The 16,906-nt window shown below is 41.1% G+C and overlaps 3 protein-coding genes and 1 long non-coding RNA gene across 4 annotated transcripts; 1 reads left to right on the forward strand and 3 right to left on the reverse strand.

Moving 5' to 3' along the window:
* Positions 1 to 15: 15 nt before the first annotated feature.
* LOC114828722 (interferon-induced protein 44-like) lies at positions 16 to 2,074 on the reverse strand. The gene is made up of 3 exons (XM_034287163.1): positions 1,882 to 2,074; positions 1,647 to 1,747; positions 16 to 1,341 (listed from the first exon to the last, which is right to left on the reverse strand). Exons 1-3 carry the CDS (start codon positions 1,961 to 1,963, stop codon positions 1,150 to 1,152), a joined length of 375 nt encoding a protein of 124 aa, XP_034143054.1. The 5' UTR covers positions 1,964 to 2,074; the 3' UTR covers positions 16 to 1,149.
* A 1,754-nt stretch (positions 2,075 to 3,828) lies between these two features.
* On the reverse strand, positions 3,829 to 7,144 carry LOC114828874. The gene is made up of 3 exons (XR_004574636.1): positions 6,979 to 7,144; positions 4,228 to 4,274; positions 3,829 to 4,020 (listed from the first exon to the last, which is right to left on the reverse strand). It is a non-coding gene; the product is annotated as an uncharacterized LOC114828874 (long non-coding RNA).
* A 1,268-nt stretch (positions 7,145 to 8,412) lies between these two features.
* On the forward strand, positions 8,413 to 12,072 carry LOC114828873 (tubulin polyglutamylase complex subunit 2-like). The gene is made up of 3 exons (XM_034287162.1): positions 8,413 to 8,673; positions 8,876 to 8,989; positions 10,594 to 12,072. The coding sequence occupies exons 1-3, from the start codon at positions 8,559 to 8,561 to the stop codon at positions 10,794 to 10,796; spliced, it is 432 nt and encodes a 143-aa protein (XP_034143053.1). The 5' UTR covers positions 8,413 to 8,558; the 3' UTR covers positions 10,797 to 12,072.
* A 997-nt stretch (positions 12,073 to 13,069) lies between these two features.
* LOC114828948 (interferon-induced protein 44-like) lies at positions 13,070 to 16,615 on the reverse strand. Its single transcript, XM_034287159.1, has 7 exons — positions 16,514 to 16,615; positions 16,273 to 16,306; positions 14,776 to 14,980; positions 14,507 to 14,653; positions 14,145 to 14,316; positions 13,909 to 14,009; positions 13,070 to 13,566 (listed from the first exon to the last, which is right to left on the reverse strand). Exons 1-7 carry the CDS (start codon positions 16,548 to 16,550, stop codon positions 13,375 to 13,377), a joined length of 888 nt encoding a protein of 295 aa, XP_034143050.1. The 5' UTR covers positions 16,551 to 16,615; the 3' UTR covers positions 13,070 to 13,374.
* Between the last annotated feature and the right edge of the window lie 291 nt (positions 16,616 to 16,906).

Raw genomic sequence — 16,906 nt, forward strand, 5'->3', positions numbered from 1 at the left:
TGGTGAACATAAAGATTGAAGTGAAATCAATGCAGTTTATTGGATAGTTATAGGTAACACTCTTAGCATTTTATACATCAGAAAGAGGAAGAGAAAGAAAAGTTTATCATCACTATCAAAGGTGTTGACTAATGAAAGAAGCATGGTTATTCTACAACAAGGATGCAGGTATTTCATACAGAAATACACTCAGACTTACAGCCTAAAACATAAAAATGCCAATGGGCGAATAGAAATGAATAAACCATATTGATATTGCTTATGTAATTCCTCTGCTCAGGTTGAGTGGGTTGCAGCCTGGGAGATCTTTCTAAGCAGTTTGGTCCTTTTCAGTGGCAGATTTGTTGTTTTATCTGAGGTCGATGTGGACTTAGACAAGACTTTTACCAGTCCAGTATTACTGTAGCTATAAAAACTAACTGTCCAATGATGGTTTGTTATTCTCAAAATATTCTCCGCCTCTGAACAAGATTCTGGCAATGGGTCTGTTCCCCATGTTCTGGAACAAGAGATGTCATTTTCCATTCCACTGTGTCCACACAGGGTTCAGGTATTTAACTCAGACCACGAATTAGAGCAGAGACTAATTGTAAACAGGGTTGAAGACCAGAAGTGAAGAGAACAGCTTGCCAAAGAGAGGGGCCTTGTGTTTGAGCGGCAAGTGTTTTCCCACTAAGCTCTAATAGTTCCATTCTAAAACAAGAGGTCTGGACTAGGCACAGAGTTTACCTCCTGATTGGCTGACACATTCTGTGGCAAACGTAAAGTGTCCCTGTTTTCAATATATTGTCATGTTTGTGCTGGATACAGTAAATCAGATCAGGGAAGTGGGGTCAGTGTTGTGGTTGTAATATCTCCTACCTGGGTTAACCAAATATGGTGAACTTAAAAAAGAGAAACATTAAAGGAATACACAATACAATTTCTACAGCACACAATGCTCAAAGCACGAGTACATATATTTTTTTATATCTTAATCATCCAAAACGTTCTAACTCTCCAACAGAATGCGGAAGCTACCAATTAATTTGATAGTTCATGCCAGCTAACTGAAAGCCCCATAAAGACTAATTTGACAGGTTATACATATATGGGAGTATACTGCAAGGCTTGTTAATCTCTTTATATTTTATTTAGGTGGTGTGAAACCTATGAAGGTCCTGAGGGACGAGGATTTTGTCGGCAGTCCCAGAGGTAGTCATTGCTATGGTGTACAATCTGAGAAAAGGCGTTCAGTATCAGGATGTCCATGTCGTTATCCAGCCCGCCCTCCTCATGGTAGTTCTTCACTGGCAGGATGCAGTTCACTGGAACACCCAGCTCATTACTGCACATCTGCATCTGGAAAACGTTTGACATACATTTTACTTATTATTGAGTAGCGTTTTTGCTTTTCCTGACTTAGCAGGATTGTAGCTTTACCTGAGTTTTTAGGGGTGTTTGCCTTACCTTAACGATCAGAAAATGGTTGGTTTACATGACTGTTGCTTTGCATAACATGAGCAAGAATTTAGCAATTTCTTAGTGAGTTTGCTTTATCTAAGTAACCAGAATATTTCCTTTTCCTGAAGTCAAATGGGATTAGCTCTAAACGACCACAATATTTGATTTTAATTTAGAATGGCATATCATGTTATGCATGACACCTTCTTTTTGATCTCCATGCTGGTGTAGATTTTCTTCAGATCATTGTTCACCAGTGGACAAGCCTTGTCTGTCATGGTCATGACAACAACTTGAGGGATTCCTGTTATAGAGATGATTGAATAAGAGGGCAAGATAAACATAACAGTGTCCCGCAAGGTACTGATCACTTTATAAACACAGTGTGATATCAGAAGACACAGAGAAACATAAAGGGGGTTGGAACAGCTCACTCACCCAGTTCACTGGCTTTTCCCCTGATCATCTTCATTTTGGTTAAGACTTTCTCTGACATGAGCTGTATTTTGTCTGCTGGCATTACATTCACTAGACAGTGAACCTTGTCACTTGACTTGGGTTCCTTAATGTAATACTGATTTTCAGTGGTTATTGCTGAAGAAGGATTGAACTGTCCCAAGAAAAGAGAACACTGGTCTGTTTGTATCTATTACTTTTTTGTTTTGCAAAATTTGTCATAGTATAAACAATATTCGACTGGTGTTAGTAAAAAGCAAGACTGCTGACACGGTTCTTGAAGTTCTACTATTATTTGCATGTGTATTAATTTGGGTGTCCTGGTTTACCACGTAGCCCTCATTTAGATGCCCCTGGAGTGCTTTCATGATATCATCAGGATGTATCCCACATTCATCTTCATTCTCCAGGCCCATGATATCATTAATTGCAAAAGGAAGATGGTTTGCTCCATTTCTTATGTAATGTGTTTTGTACTGGAGAAAAAAATAATTCAAACAGAAATACACAAAAATTAGCAAAACTATGCCAGGGCTCCATGTTTTATCAAAAGTAATGTTTTGTGATGAGTAGCACCACACTACAAATTTAAAGCAACTTACTGTCTTGGTGAAGCTTTTTTGAGAATTTGATGCTACCAGGGCACTTTGTGTTATACGACCTTGGAAGATGTTGTTGACTGAATCAATGAAGCTGGACTTTCCTGCTCCTACTGGTCCGATTAGCAGGCATCTAAGCAGCCCCACCTCAGATTTATCCAGATTTAGGTTCTTCAGTTCATCCACCATGGCCTTTCTCTTTTGTTTACTGTCAGAGACAATGAAGAGTTAATGCTACTTCAAGTTTTGTTTTACTAGTTAACCTGGTCACAGTTTCCATAACATACCAAATCGCATTTCTGGTATCCAAGTCAATTGTAAGGATATTCATAGTTATATACACTGATCAATTTTTTTTTAAGGGAACACATAATCATCACAGTAGAACACCAAGTCAGTTAAACTTAAGGGATGTCAATCTGTCCAGTTAGGAAGCATAAGCGATAGTGAACTAATGTCACCTGTATTGGTGCGAATTAAAGTGACAACAGGTGCACTTTAGAGGCAACAGCAAGACAACCCCCTAAAAAGGGAATGGTGTTGCAGGTGGTGGCCACAGACCACTGCTCTCTCTTTATCCTTCCTGGATTTTGCTAGTGTCCTTTTCACTACTGGTAGCATGAGGCGGTACCTGCAGCCCATTCAGGTTGCACAGGCAATACAGCTCCTCCTGGATGGCACATCCATACGTATGATGTACAAGAGCATGGAGGAGATACCAGGAGACGCGCTCTTACACGAGGAGAGCTGGACAGAGCCGTAGAACGGCATCAGCAAAGGGCATCTGCTCCTTTGTGTGAGGAGGAACAGGAGGAGCACTGCCAGAGCCCTACAAAAAGACCTTCAGTGGGCTACTGGTCTGCATGTTTCTGACCAAACTGTCAGAAACAGACTCCATGAGGGTGGCATGAGGGATCACCATCCTCTAGTGGGACCTGTGCTCACAGCCCAGCATGGTGCAGCTCGATTGGCATTTGCCAGAGAACACCAGAATTGGCAGGTCCGCCATTGGCGCCCCGTTTTCTTCACAGATGAGAGCAGGTTAACACTGAGCATGTGACAGACTTGAAAGAGTCTGGATCTGCCGTGGTGAACTTAATGGTGCCTGCAACATCATCCAGCATGACTGGATTAGCGGTAGGTCAGTGATGGTCTGGGGAGGCATATGCTTGGAGGGTTGCACAGACCTCCACATGGTAGCCAACCCCTTAATCATTTGGTGATTTCGGTTTCCATTGACCGTTGTTACATCATTCTATTCTCAACAAATAACAAAATGTGCAGTAAAGATTTTGATCTTTAATATATTTCCTTCATTGAGAACCGTTGTGTGATTTAAGTGTTGCCTTAATTTTTTTGAGCAGTGTGTTTTTAACAGTGGCCATAGACTGCATATAATGATCTACCACATCTACAGAACACAACACTTAATACAGATTGTAATTATAACCAAAACTTTCTTTGTACCTCCAATACAGTAATACATACCTCCAGTCAGTTTTCCTCCATTCTTGGTCAAATTCTAGGTAACACAGATGGAGCACATTTTGAAAAAGTTTACTTTATTATTTTTCACATTCCAATGCAGTGTTTTCAATGCATGCTATAAAGCAGAGTGCCCTGATTCAAAGATTATGTTAGAAGGGATTGATTATTGTCACAGTTATTTGTGTTCCCACCTTAAATTCACAGTCAGGACTGATTCACTGATGTGTTATAAGTGTCTAACCTTTTGGTGGTGGTGGGGTTGACTTTTTGTTGCCCATATGTGCTTTTCTGCAGGAAAATAAAACAAAGATTGTTGTAGGTGAATAGCAGCTAATACTTTATTTTGAGTCCCAGCAGTGTTTCTTTTGATGTTCTACAGATTATGTACAGATTATCAGTAACATTGTAACTATCTACTAAACATAACCTGAAATGTAACCCTAACCCTTACCTTAAACCTTATTCTGAAAATAACCCTAACAGTGGTAAGCATTTGCTTATCAACAGATAGTTTGTTGATGATATTACTTAATATAGAGCATCTACAGATGTAAATTGGGACTCTCAAAATTAAGTGTAACTGAATATCACGAACAAAAAATACCTCTCTTTGATGTGTGAATTGTGACAAACTTTGAAGGGGAACTTCTTAGAATTGAGTCAATCCATTATTGCTTCTCACTGTTCTTCATATTGCTGTGTATGATGTATGTAGAAAAGCTATATATTTAAAAAGGATATTTTAATCATTTTGAAGTTGTGCCTAAGAGAAGCTGCCGGGTTACAAATGTGTTAACTAAATGCTAGCTTACGTTTGCAAGCTAGCTAGGATAGCTAATGTAGAGGATAAGAACATTTTAGTTTACCATGTATGTTTTCTTACTAAATCTGTTATTGCTATGAGTCAAAAATTAAGTATTGAAATATTAATGAGAATGAATCCCCGGAAATACATACAAGAACATTTAAAATAAAAGTAAAAAATGTAATTATTCTGTGATTTACTATATCATTGTCTAAAGTGCTTCTGTTGACTGTACTCGTCTGGAAAATATAATTTATAGGTTTGCATTTCCTTTAACATACTTAAACATATGTTCAGGAGTTCTTTTTGATATGTGTGGAAATAAAAAAATGCATATTAAATAGAACATACAAGTGACTTTACCTTAACTGTTGATGTTGGTGTTACAGTAAATTTATTATAAATGAGGAAAAAGATTTGACTACTTTTGACTACTCAGAATTAATACATAAATGAACATTTCTCAATAAATCTCTAGGCACCCATCAAATAGGGCCTAGCTCCCTCAAACGCAGGAAGATATTTTCATAAGCCGAGCCGGCTAAGAAGAGCGAATATCTTTTACTGAGTGCGTCTGTGAGTGAGTTAAACAGTGTAGTGTTTAGAGAAGCAGACTTGTGAACTATAGGTCTCCTCGCAGGAGAAGCAAAGTATGCATTATGAATTACTCCGTATAGGTGAAAACTTTGCTGGCCGAAACTGTATACGGTTATATTGTGACTGTTTCTTGCATGGAATTGTTCATCTTCAGTCTCGCTAGCAACTCCTATATTCTTATGATTATTCCAGTACGTTAGTAGATACCAGTAAAGCTTATTACTGGCTAATACGCGGTTAAAACGGCCAGTGGCAAACGCAATACATAGCCGCTATTTGTTGTGGAGGTAAACTTAATAAGACATTTCAGTCAGTTTAACTGTATCAATGTCCTTCACAAATGGCCAATTAACTATTAAAACAGCCATTGGCAAAACAGGATTTGTTCAGGGTAGAGACAAGAGGCCAGCAAATGTACAGCCTTTCACGTGGGCCACCTGGTTTCGAATCTTGAGATGGCAACACTTTCTATTGCGGGCCAATTGAACTAGGCTCGCCTGGTTATTGTTCTTATCAGCAATTCCAGTTTGGAAGCTCCAAATCCTCCTATTTCACTCAATGGCCTTTGTGTCTCGGCATGTGGCCTTTGTGCCCTAAACATTTTTGGCCTTGCCCTTAAAATGCTGAAATTCCAAATTTGCTCCACAGGCTTCCTGTATACTTAACATCTCTGTTGACACCTAGATCCTCTGGCATCAGAACAAAATCACAGAATTGGTTAGTGTTACAGACCCCTTTTGTAGCTACTGAGTTGGGTAGTTCTGCCTTTTCATATAAAGCACCTCAATAGTCATTTACAGCATTAACAATGTCCACACTGTATTTCTGATCAATCTGATGTTATTGTAATGGACGAAAAACATGTGCTTTTCTTTTGAAAATTATTTTTTGGGATCAGTAGTGTATATTTTCATATATTAGAAGTATTATACTTCGAATACAAGCTGTACATTTCTAGTAAACATAATTAAGACGTTACACTCCAGAACACCTTTACGGAGTATACTTTTACGAGGGCAGCAACACAGAAATATGAGCACACGAAGCAGAAGCACACTTAAGAGCAGGCCTTTTGATTAGATTAGATTCAACTTTATTGTCATTGAAAAGTACAAGTACAGCAAAACAAAACAGAGGCAAATGCAGTACAAATGGCTGTACTAAATTTGCAATTAAGGCCAATAGTGGAGGGCAGAAAATGTACACGTATTAAGTAATTTTTAATGGCAGTATGCTGTAATTATAATAAGAAATCTGTTTGTGCCTAAATAGTAGAACTTGCAAAGCATGACTTGAATATTATTCTTATTGATGTGTTATAAACATATTGAACTAACCTTTAATTGGGTCCTTTTATTAAACGGGTCCAAAGTGATCAAGTTAAATCCTTTCCAAATATCTAATATGCTCTCCACCTATTTTTCTATTTGAAATGCACATACATATTCTGTTTCCTGTCCATATGTTGTCTTACACTAGCAGCTCTATTACACCAAGTAACATTTGGGAATGTATAAATGAACTTATTAAATGAAGATAATTCTGACTATCATTTGATTACAAAAATAAATAGAAATCACAAAGACTTACCTTGTAGGCAGTAATACCTTCTCAGACTGATTGTCAGATTGAGCCTGATATGTTCTGTAGCCTATTAGAAAAACAGACCACTTTGCTTTCACTTTCTGTTGTTATACCACCTTGTTTCCAAAAAAGTTGGAACAATGTGTAAAACACAAATTAAAAACAGAATGCAATGATGTGCAAATCATTTAATCCCTATATTTAACTGAAAATAGACATTTAACTGAAAATACATATGTAACTGAAGACGACATACCAAATGTTGAAAAATATTTGCAAAATTTGAATTTGACGCCAGCAACACGTTTTAACCCGTTTCAAAATAGTGAAAGTGAAACGTTTCCCCTACTTGCTTGATATAGGATTTCAGCAAGTCACCCATGTGTTCACAGTGGTTTTCAGAAGTGTTTCTGAGTCCATGCAGCGATTTCTACTCTATAGGGGATATGTGTTTAGTCAATTGCTGCAATCACCCAGGGGATTCCTGTGGAAAATATGTTCTGTAGATACACTGCTCAAAATAATTAAGGGGACACTTAAATCACAGAAGTATATTATAGATCAAAATCTTTACTGTACATTGTGTAATTCGTTGAGAACAAAATTACATAACAATGGTCAATGGAAACCAAAATCACCATCCGATTGAGGGCTGGATTCAAACTCACACCAAAAATCTAAGTAAACAATTGAAATCATAGGCTGTTCCAACTTCTGTGAATTTCTTCACAGCAACTCATAATGTGATTCAGTAGTGTTTATGGCCCCACATGCCTGTATGCACTCCCAACAACGTGTTGGCATGCTCCTGATGAGACAGCGGTTGGTGTCCTGGGGGATCTCCAGCAGTTCAGTGAGAGCAAGTACTACCTTGCGAACTACCCGGCATGTAATATACACACTGCTTTGTTTATCTTAGGGGGAACAAATACAATTTGGGGTGAATAGTATGCCATCATGGATAAGGAGGGGCGAAGGAAGAGGAAGAGGAGTCCTTCGAGGACCGCAAGAGCCGGTGGACCAGGAGGTGACAGACCCTCTTCCCGGACGCAGAGCCCAGCCCGGAGCTCCCTGTGCCAATACCCAGTCTGGTACTTCCAGTGCTGGGTCCATGCAACATGGCTGCTGCGTCGATCCCCAGCCCGGAGCTCCCAGTGGGATGACCAGCCATTGCTTCCTCAGATTCACACACTTTGGATTATTTATACCAGTTTACTAATCCAGGATGTGACTTGTAACACTGTGTTCTGCCCTCCCTCATTTGTGGCCTGTGATATCAGACTGTACACAAACACGGTACTCTGTCAGAGAGGAACTGGAGGGTAACATGGGGATTGCATAATCGGCAGTGTATCAAATACTTGTTCTCCCCACTGTATCACATACAAAAATTTAAAACAATGATGTCAGAATTATTATTTTTTTGGGGGGGGGGGCTCAATCTGTGTTTAATTCAAAATAATATCTGGCAGAATGTCTTATTATGGTTTGTTGGTTTTTACAAGGGTATTTATTTTTGTATTTGGTAGTTCTCGCTTCAACACGCTTCCTCTATTTCCCCAGAGGACTGTGTGCCTTTAGGATGCATGGTGCTCAACAGTGTGTCCAAACTGCGTCCTCTGTGCCAATCCATGTCCATGTTCTCCCTCCCCAACGCGCCCTCGCTGGCTGATCTGGACTGGGACGAGGACCAAGCTGAAGGTGACACCACCACATTCAACTACTCTAATGTTGGGTTACACTGAGTTGTTTTACTACTGGTTCTTTTTCAGATATGGGACATTGTGTAGAACATGGGGGGTTTAAACTGATGTGTCATGATATGGACAGGTCTACTCCGTTTATCTTAGGTGGACCCACACATACAGACACAAGAGTGGAATTAACACATTATTTTCCTCAGAGCCTGAGTCCGGGCCAGCTGAGCCCCATTTTGATTCCAGGAGCCGTATCTTTGAGCTGGACCCTTGTTGTGGAAATGGCAAAGTGTGCCTGGTCTACAAAAACTGCTTAAAAGGTACTGTATATGCATACGTTAACATGAAAGTGTTAGATTGTATGATAATTTCAACGTTTCACATCCTAATTGATTAGTGAAAAGGACACAAGACTGTTGACCAGTTAACATGAATGACACGCCTGTGCAACATCGCGTGGCAGTCGGGGACAGTGCCTCTGGGATGGCAGACCGGGGTGGTGGTCCTTCTTTTTAAGAAGGGGGACTGGAGGGTGTGTTCCAACTATAGGGGGATCACACTTCTCAGCCTCCCCGGGAAAGTCTATGCCAGGGTTCTGGAGAGGAGAATACGGCCGATAGTAGAACTTCGGATTCAGGAGGAACAGTGTGGTTTTCGTCCAGGCTGTGGAACACTGGACCAGCTCTATACCCTCTACAGGGTGATGGAGGGTTCATGGGAGTTTGCCCAACCAATCCACATGTGTTTTGTGGATTTGGAGAAGGCATTCGACTGTGTCCCTCGCGGCATCCTGTGGAGGGTGCTTCGGGAATATGGGGTCCTGGGTCCCTTGCTAAGGGCTGTCAGGTCCCTGTATGACCGAAGCAGGAGCTTGGTCCGCATTGCCGGCAGTAAGTCAGACTTGTTCCCTGTGCATGTTGGACTCCGGCAGGGCTGCCCTTTGTCACCGGTTCTGTTCGTAATTTTTATGGACAGAATTTCTAGGCGCAGCCAGGGGCCGGAGGGTTTCAGGTTTGGGGACCACACGATTTCGTCTCTGCTCTTTGCGGATGATGTTGTCGTGTTGGCCCCTTCAAGCCAGGACCTTCAGCATGCACTTGGGCGGTTTGCAGCCGAGTGTGAAGCGGTGGGGATGAAAATCAGTACCTCCAAATCCGAGGCCATGGTCCTCAGTCGGAAAAGGGTGGCTTGCCCACTTCAGGTTGGTGGAGAGTGCCTGCCTCAAGTGGAGGAGTTTAATTATCTAGGGGTCCTGTTCACGAGTGAGGGAAGGAAGGAACGGGAGATTGACAGACAGATCGGTGCAGCTTCTGCAGTAATGCGGTTGATGTATCGGTCTGTCGTGGTGAAGAAAGAGCTGAGCCGCAAGGCGAAGCTCTCGATTTACCGGTCAATCTACGTTCCTACTCTCACCTATGGTCATGAGCTTTGGGTCATGACCGAAAGGACAAGATCCCGGATACAGGCGGCCGAAATGAGCTTTCTCCGCAGGGTGGCTGGGCGATCCCTTAGAGATAGGGTGAGAAGCTCGGTCACCCGGGAGGAGCTCAGAGTAGAGCCGCTGCTCCTCCACATCGAGAGGGGTCAGCTGAGGTGGCTTGGGCATCTGTTTCGGATGCCTCCGGAACGCCTTCCTGGGAAGGTGTTACGGTCCCGTCCCACCGGGAGGAGACCCCGGGGAAGACCTAGGACACGCTGGAGGGACTATGTCTCCCGGCTGGCCTGGGAACGCCTCGGTGTCCCCCCGGAAGAGCTGGAGGAAGTGTCTGGGGAGAGGGAAGTCTGGGCATCCCTGCTTAGACTGCTGCCCCCGCGACCCGGCCCCGGATAAGCGGAAGAAGATGGTGTGGTATGGTATGGATAATGTGCACCACATTTCTTTGCATACTTCTGCTCTCCCTGTTCCCGGAACATTTGGTTCCAGGTGTGGTGGCCCAGCAGTGTGAGGTGTGGTTCCTGGACCGTTCTCTGTACTGGCAATTCCTGACACCCACCTTTACCGCTTACTACCGCTTGATGATCACTCATCTGGGCCTGCCAGAGTGGCAGTACGCCTTCACCCCCTATGGCCCCAGTCCTCATGACAAGGTAATGCAGTGTCCCTCTAAAACAGGCCTGTCCTCATGACAAGGTAATACGGTGTTTCCCCACTAGAAGGGGCTATTCCTCAGGCAAAAAGGTGATTCACTGCATACAAGTTAAACATTTATTTGATTGTCTCTTTCACTTTACAAAATAATAACTACCATAAAAAAGTGTTGTATTCAACTACCAATGTTTACTTTCTTGACTGAAGCGCTGTCATTAGGTCTAATCATTTGTTTTATTGCACTGCCGCCCTCACATACATTGACCAGGTCTCACTGAAAATTCCCATTTCAGTAGTTTAACTGAATTTTATTGTAAAAGGATTTACAGGAAGTTCATAGAAATGTACCTACTTTTTATGGGTGCTAGCTACAGAACTCACCACTGCAGTTTATATCAAAGTTTGGGCTGGGCTGGACTATGTGCTTGAGACAAAAACAACATGCTCTCATGTTTATCTATAAAGTGCTTCTAAATAAACTGCCTTCTTATATAGTATCGCTTATTAGCATTAGAAATATAACTCAGAAAAACAGATCTCAGTCCTGGATGACACTGGAGGCACCTGCAATCTTCAAATAATTGGGTATTACTGCCTTTTCCTGTTACACTCCTTGCATATGGAATAGTCTGCAGACCAAACTTTAACATGTGACTCTCGTCCACCTTGGCCATTTTAAACATTTATTATTGAAGGATTTTTGTTTCTGTGTTGCTTTGTGTAATTGCTTTGAGTAATGCAAGTTATTCTGCTATTAGGGGAATAACCTCTTTGTACAATCTGCTGCAATGTTAACTGTGATCGTTTAACCATAAATTTGTTTTGTCTTGTTGCCTTGATGCAGGGTATTATCTCAAGTTTATCCAAGTGTGGGGAACACAAGGATTGAGATACCAGGGTGGTCAGAGTCCCCATGGAGACAGGTGGTCAGAGTCCCCATGGAGACAGGTGGTCAGAGTCCCCATGGAGACAGGTGGTTAGAGTCCTCCGCAGACATCAATGCAGTGATAAACTCACGAAAGGACTGACGAGTTTATCCAAGCGCTTGCAGCTCAAGGATTGAGATTCCTGTGTGGTTAGAGTCCCCATGGAGGGTGCTGCTTTATTTTCTATACAGTATACATCCTTTTATTTCAAATGTCACTTGTTTTTTGCTATCCTGTGATTGTTTTGTTTTGTCAGTTTTATGTAACTTTGCTGTACCTAAACTGTATGCCTAAGGACGGATTACTGTTACAGTTTTTTTGTAATCCATTACTCCCCAACATCAGTCACCTGGCGAGGTGTAGAGAAAGCCTCTGATATGTAGATAGCAATTAATAAATGTTGTTACTAATTATGAAAATGTCATATTGATCACATATATATCACTTGTTAGCAGTGCCCCAGCCGCTGGTTATTCATTAGCAGGCAACAGTCTTCATAGAAAAAGCTTAGTTATTTCAAAGTTTGATTTAATTTCTCAGACACTGTATACTTTTTATAACAAGAAAAGATGAATAGGGAGACATGGTGAACATAAAGATTTAAGTGAAATCTAGGCAGTTTATTGGATAGTTATAGGTAACACTCTTAGCATTTTATACATCAGAAAGAGGAAGAGAAAGAAAAGTTTATCATCACTATCAAGGGTGTTGACTAATGAAAGAAGCATGGTTATTCTACAACAAGGATGCAGGTATTTCATACAGATATACACTCAGGCTTACAGCCTAAAACATCAAAATGCCAATGGGCGAATAGAAATGAATAAACCATATTGATATTGCTTATGTAATTCCTCTGCTCAGGTTGAGTGGGTTGCAGCCTGGGAGATCTTTCTAAGCAGTTTGGTCCTTTTAAGTGGCAGATTTGTTGTTTTATCTGAGGTCGATGTGGACTTAGACAAGACTTTTACCAGTCCAGTATTACTGTAGCTATAAAAACGAACTGTCCAATGTTGGTTTGTTATTCTCAAAATATTCTCCGCCTCTGAACAAGATTCTGGCGATGGGTCTCTTCGCTATGTTCTGGAACAAGAGATGTCATTTTCCATTCCACTGTGTCCACTCAGGGTTAAGGTATTTAACTCAGACCATGAATAAGAGCAGAGAGTAATTATAAACAGGGTTCAAGACCAGAAGTGAAGAGAACAGCTTGCGAAAAGGTCTGGACTAGGCACAGAGTTAACCTCCTGATTGGCTGACACATTCTGTGTCAGCCAATCAGGTCAAGCGCTGCCCAAATGTAAAGTGTCCCTGTTTTCAATATATTGTCACGTTTGTGTTGGATACAGTAAATCAGATCAGGGAAGTGGGGTCAGTGTTGTGGTTGTAATATCTCCTACCTGGGTTAACCAAATATGGTGAACTTAAAAAAAAGAGAAACGTTAAAGGAATACACAATACAATTTCTACAGCACACAATGCTCAAAGCATGAGTACATATATTTTTTTATACCTTGATCATCCAAAAAGTTCTAACTCTCCAACAGAATGCGGAAGCTACCAATTCATTCGATAGTTCATGCCAGCTAACTGAAAGCCCCATAAAGACTAATTTGACAGGTTGTACATATATGGGAGTATACTGCAGGGCTTGTTAATCTCTTTATATTTTATTTAGGTGGTGTGAAACCTATGAAGGTCGTGAGGGACGAGGATTTTGTCGGCAGTCCCAGATGTAGTCATTGCTGTGGTGTACAATCTGAGAAAAGGCGTTCAGTATCAGGATGTCCACGTCGTTATCCAGCCCACCCTCCTCATGGTAGTTCTTCACTGGCAGGATGCAGTTCACTGGAACACCCAGCTCATTACTGCACATCTGCATCTGGGAAACATTGGAGATACATTTGACTTATGATTGATCAGCGTTTTTGCTTTTCCTGACTTAGTAGGATTGTAGCTTTACCTGAGTTCTTAGGGGTGTTTGCCTTACCTTAACGATCAGAAAATGGTTGGTTTACATGAATTCAACAGGACTTTTTCTTTACCATAGCAACCAGGACTGGTGCTTTGCATAACATGAGCAGGAATTTAGCATTTTCTTAGTGAGTTTGCTTTATCTAAGTAACCAGAATATTTCCTTTTCCTGAAGACAAATGGGATTAGCTCTAAACGACCACACTATTTGATTTTAATTTAGAATGGCATATCATGTTATGCATGACACCTTCTTTTTGATCTCCATGCTGGTGTAGATTTTCTTCAGATCATTGTTCACCAGTGGACAAGCCTTGTCTGTCATGGTCATGACAACAACTTGAGGGATGCCTGTTATAGAGATGATTGAATAAGAGGGCTAAGATAAACATAACAGTGTCCCACAAGGTACTTATCACATTATAAACACAGTGTGATATCAGAAGACACAGAGAAAAATAAAGGGGGTTGGAACAGCTCACTCACCCAGTTCACTGGCTATTCCCCTGATCATCTTCATTTTGGTTAAGACTTTCTCTGACATGAGCTGTATTTTGTCTGCTGGCATTACATTCACCAGACAGTGAACCTGGTCACTTAAGCTTGGGTTCGAATTGTATTTCAAATCTTCAGTGGTTATTGCTGCAGAAGGATTGAACTGTCCCAAGAAAAGAGAACACTGGTCTGTTAGGACAGCTCTGTTTGTATCTATTACGTTTTTGTTTTGCAAAATTAGTCATAGTATAATTAACTATTCGACTGGTGTTAGTAAACAGCAAGACTGCTGACACGGTTCTTGAAGTTCTACTATTATTTGCATGTGTATTCATTTGGGTGTCCTGGTTTACCATGTATCCCTCTTTTAGATGGCCCTTGAGTGCATTGATGATATCATCAGGATGTATCCCACATTCATCTTCATTCTCCAGGCCCATGATATCATTAAATGCAATAGGAAGACGGTTTGCTCCATTTTTTATGTAATGTGTTTTGTACTAGAAAAAAAAAAGAAAAGAAAATACACTAAAATTAGCAAACCTATGCCAGGGCTCCATGTTTTATCAAAAGTAATGTTTTGTGATGAGTAGCACCACATTACAAATTTGCAGCAACTTACTTTCTTGGTGAAGCTTTTTTGAGAAATTGATGCTACCAGGGCACTTTGTGTTATACGACCTTGGAAGATGTTGTTGACTGAATCAATGAAGCTGGACTTTCCTGCTCCTACTGGTCCAATTAGCAGGCATCTCAGCAGCCCCACCTCAGGATCATCCAGATTTAAGTTCTTCAGTTCATCCACCATGGCATTTCTCTTTTGTTTACTGTCAGAGACAATGAAGAGTTAATGCTACTTCAAGTTAACCTGGTCACAGTTTCCAAAACATACCAAATCGCATTTCTGGTATCCAAGTCAATTGTGTGGATATTCATAGTTATATACACTGATCAAAAAAATTAAGGGAACACATAATCATCACAGTAGAACACCAAGTCAATTAAACTTAAGGGATGTCAATCTGTCCAGTTAGGAAGCATAAGCGATAGTGAACTAATGTCACCTGTATTGGTGCGAATGAAAGTGACAACAGGTGCACATTAGAGGCGACAGCAAGACAACACCCTAAAAACGGAATGGTCTTGCAGGTGGTGGCCACAGACAACTGCTTTATCTTTATCCTTCCTGGATTTGCTAGTGTCCTTTTCACTACTGGTAGCATTAGGTGGTACCTGCAGCTCATTCAGGTTGCACAGGCGATACAGCTCCTCCTGGATGGTACATTCACACATGCCGTCGCAAGGTTTGCTGTGTCTCCCAGTACAGTCTCAAGAGCATGGAGGAGATACCAGGAGACGCCCTCTTACACGAGGAGAGCAGGGCAGGGCCGTAAAAGGGCATCAGCAAAGGGCATCTGCTCCTTTGTTTGAGGAGGAACAGGAGGAACACTGCCAGAGCCCTACAAAATGACCTCCAGTGGGCTACTGGTGTGAATGTTTCTGACCAAACTGTCAGAAACAGACTCCATGAGGGTGGCATGAGGTCTCACCAACCTCTAGTGGGACCTGTGCTCACAGCCCAGCACCGTGCAGCTCGACTGGCATTCACCAGAGAACACCAGAATTGGCAGGTCCGCCATTGGCGGCCCGTTTTCTTCACAGATAAGAGCAGGTTCACACTGAGCATGTGACAGACTTGAAAGAGTCTGGATCTGCCGTGGTGAACGTAATGCTGCCTGCAACATCATCCAGCATGACTGGATTGGCGGTAGGTCAGTGATGGTCTGGGGAGGAATATGCTTGGAGGGTTGCACAGATCTCCACATGGTAGCCAACCCCTTAATCATTTGGTGATTTTGGTTTCCATTGACCGTTGTTACATCATTTTATTCTCAACAAATTACAAAATGTGCAGTAAAGATTTAGATCTTTAATATATTTCCTTCATTGAGAACCATTGTGTGATTTAAGTTTTGGCTTAATTTTTTTGAGCAGTGTATTTTAAACAGTGGCCATAGACTGCATATAATGATCTACCACATCTACAGAACACAACACTTAATACTGATTGTAATTATAACCAACATTTTCTTTGTACCTCCAATACAGTAATACATACCTCCAGTCAGTTTTCCTCCATTCTTGGTCAAATTCTAGGTAACACAGATGGAGCACATTTTGAAAAAGTTTACTTTATTATTTTTCACATTCCAATGCAGTGTTTTCAATGCATGCTATAAAGCAGAGTGCCCTGATTCAAAGATTATGTTAGAAGGGATTGATTATTGTCACAGTTATTTGTGTTCCCACCTTAAATTCACAGTCAGGACTGATTCACTGATGTGTTATAAGTGTCTAACCTTTTGGTGGTGGTGGGGTTGACTTTTTGTTGCCCATATGTGCTTTTCTGCAGGAAAATAAAACAAAGATTGTTGTAGGTGAATAGCAGCTAATACTTTATTTTGAGAGTCCCAGCAGTGTTTCTTTTGATGTTCTACAGATTAACCCGAAATGTAACCCTAACCCTTACCTTAAACCTTATTCTGAAAATAACCCTAACAGTAGTAAGCATTTGCTTAACAACAGATAGTTTGTTGATGATATTACTTAATATAGAGCATCTACAGATGTAAATTGGGACTCTCAAAATTAAGTGTAACTGAATATCAAGAACAAAAAATACCTCTCTTTGATGTGTGAATTGTGACAAACTTTGAAGGGGAATTTCTTAGAATTGAGTCAATCCATTATTG

This window comes from Esox lucius, chromosome 17, assembly GCF_011004845.1.
Source record: "Esox lucius isolate fEsoLuc1 chromosome 17, fEsoLuc1.pri, whole genome shotgun sequence".
Classification (NCBI taxonomy): domain Eukaryota; kingdom Metazoa; phylum Chordata; class Actinopteri; order Esociformes; family Esocidae; genus Esox; species Esox lucius.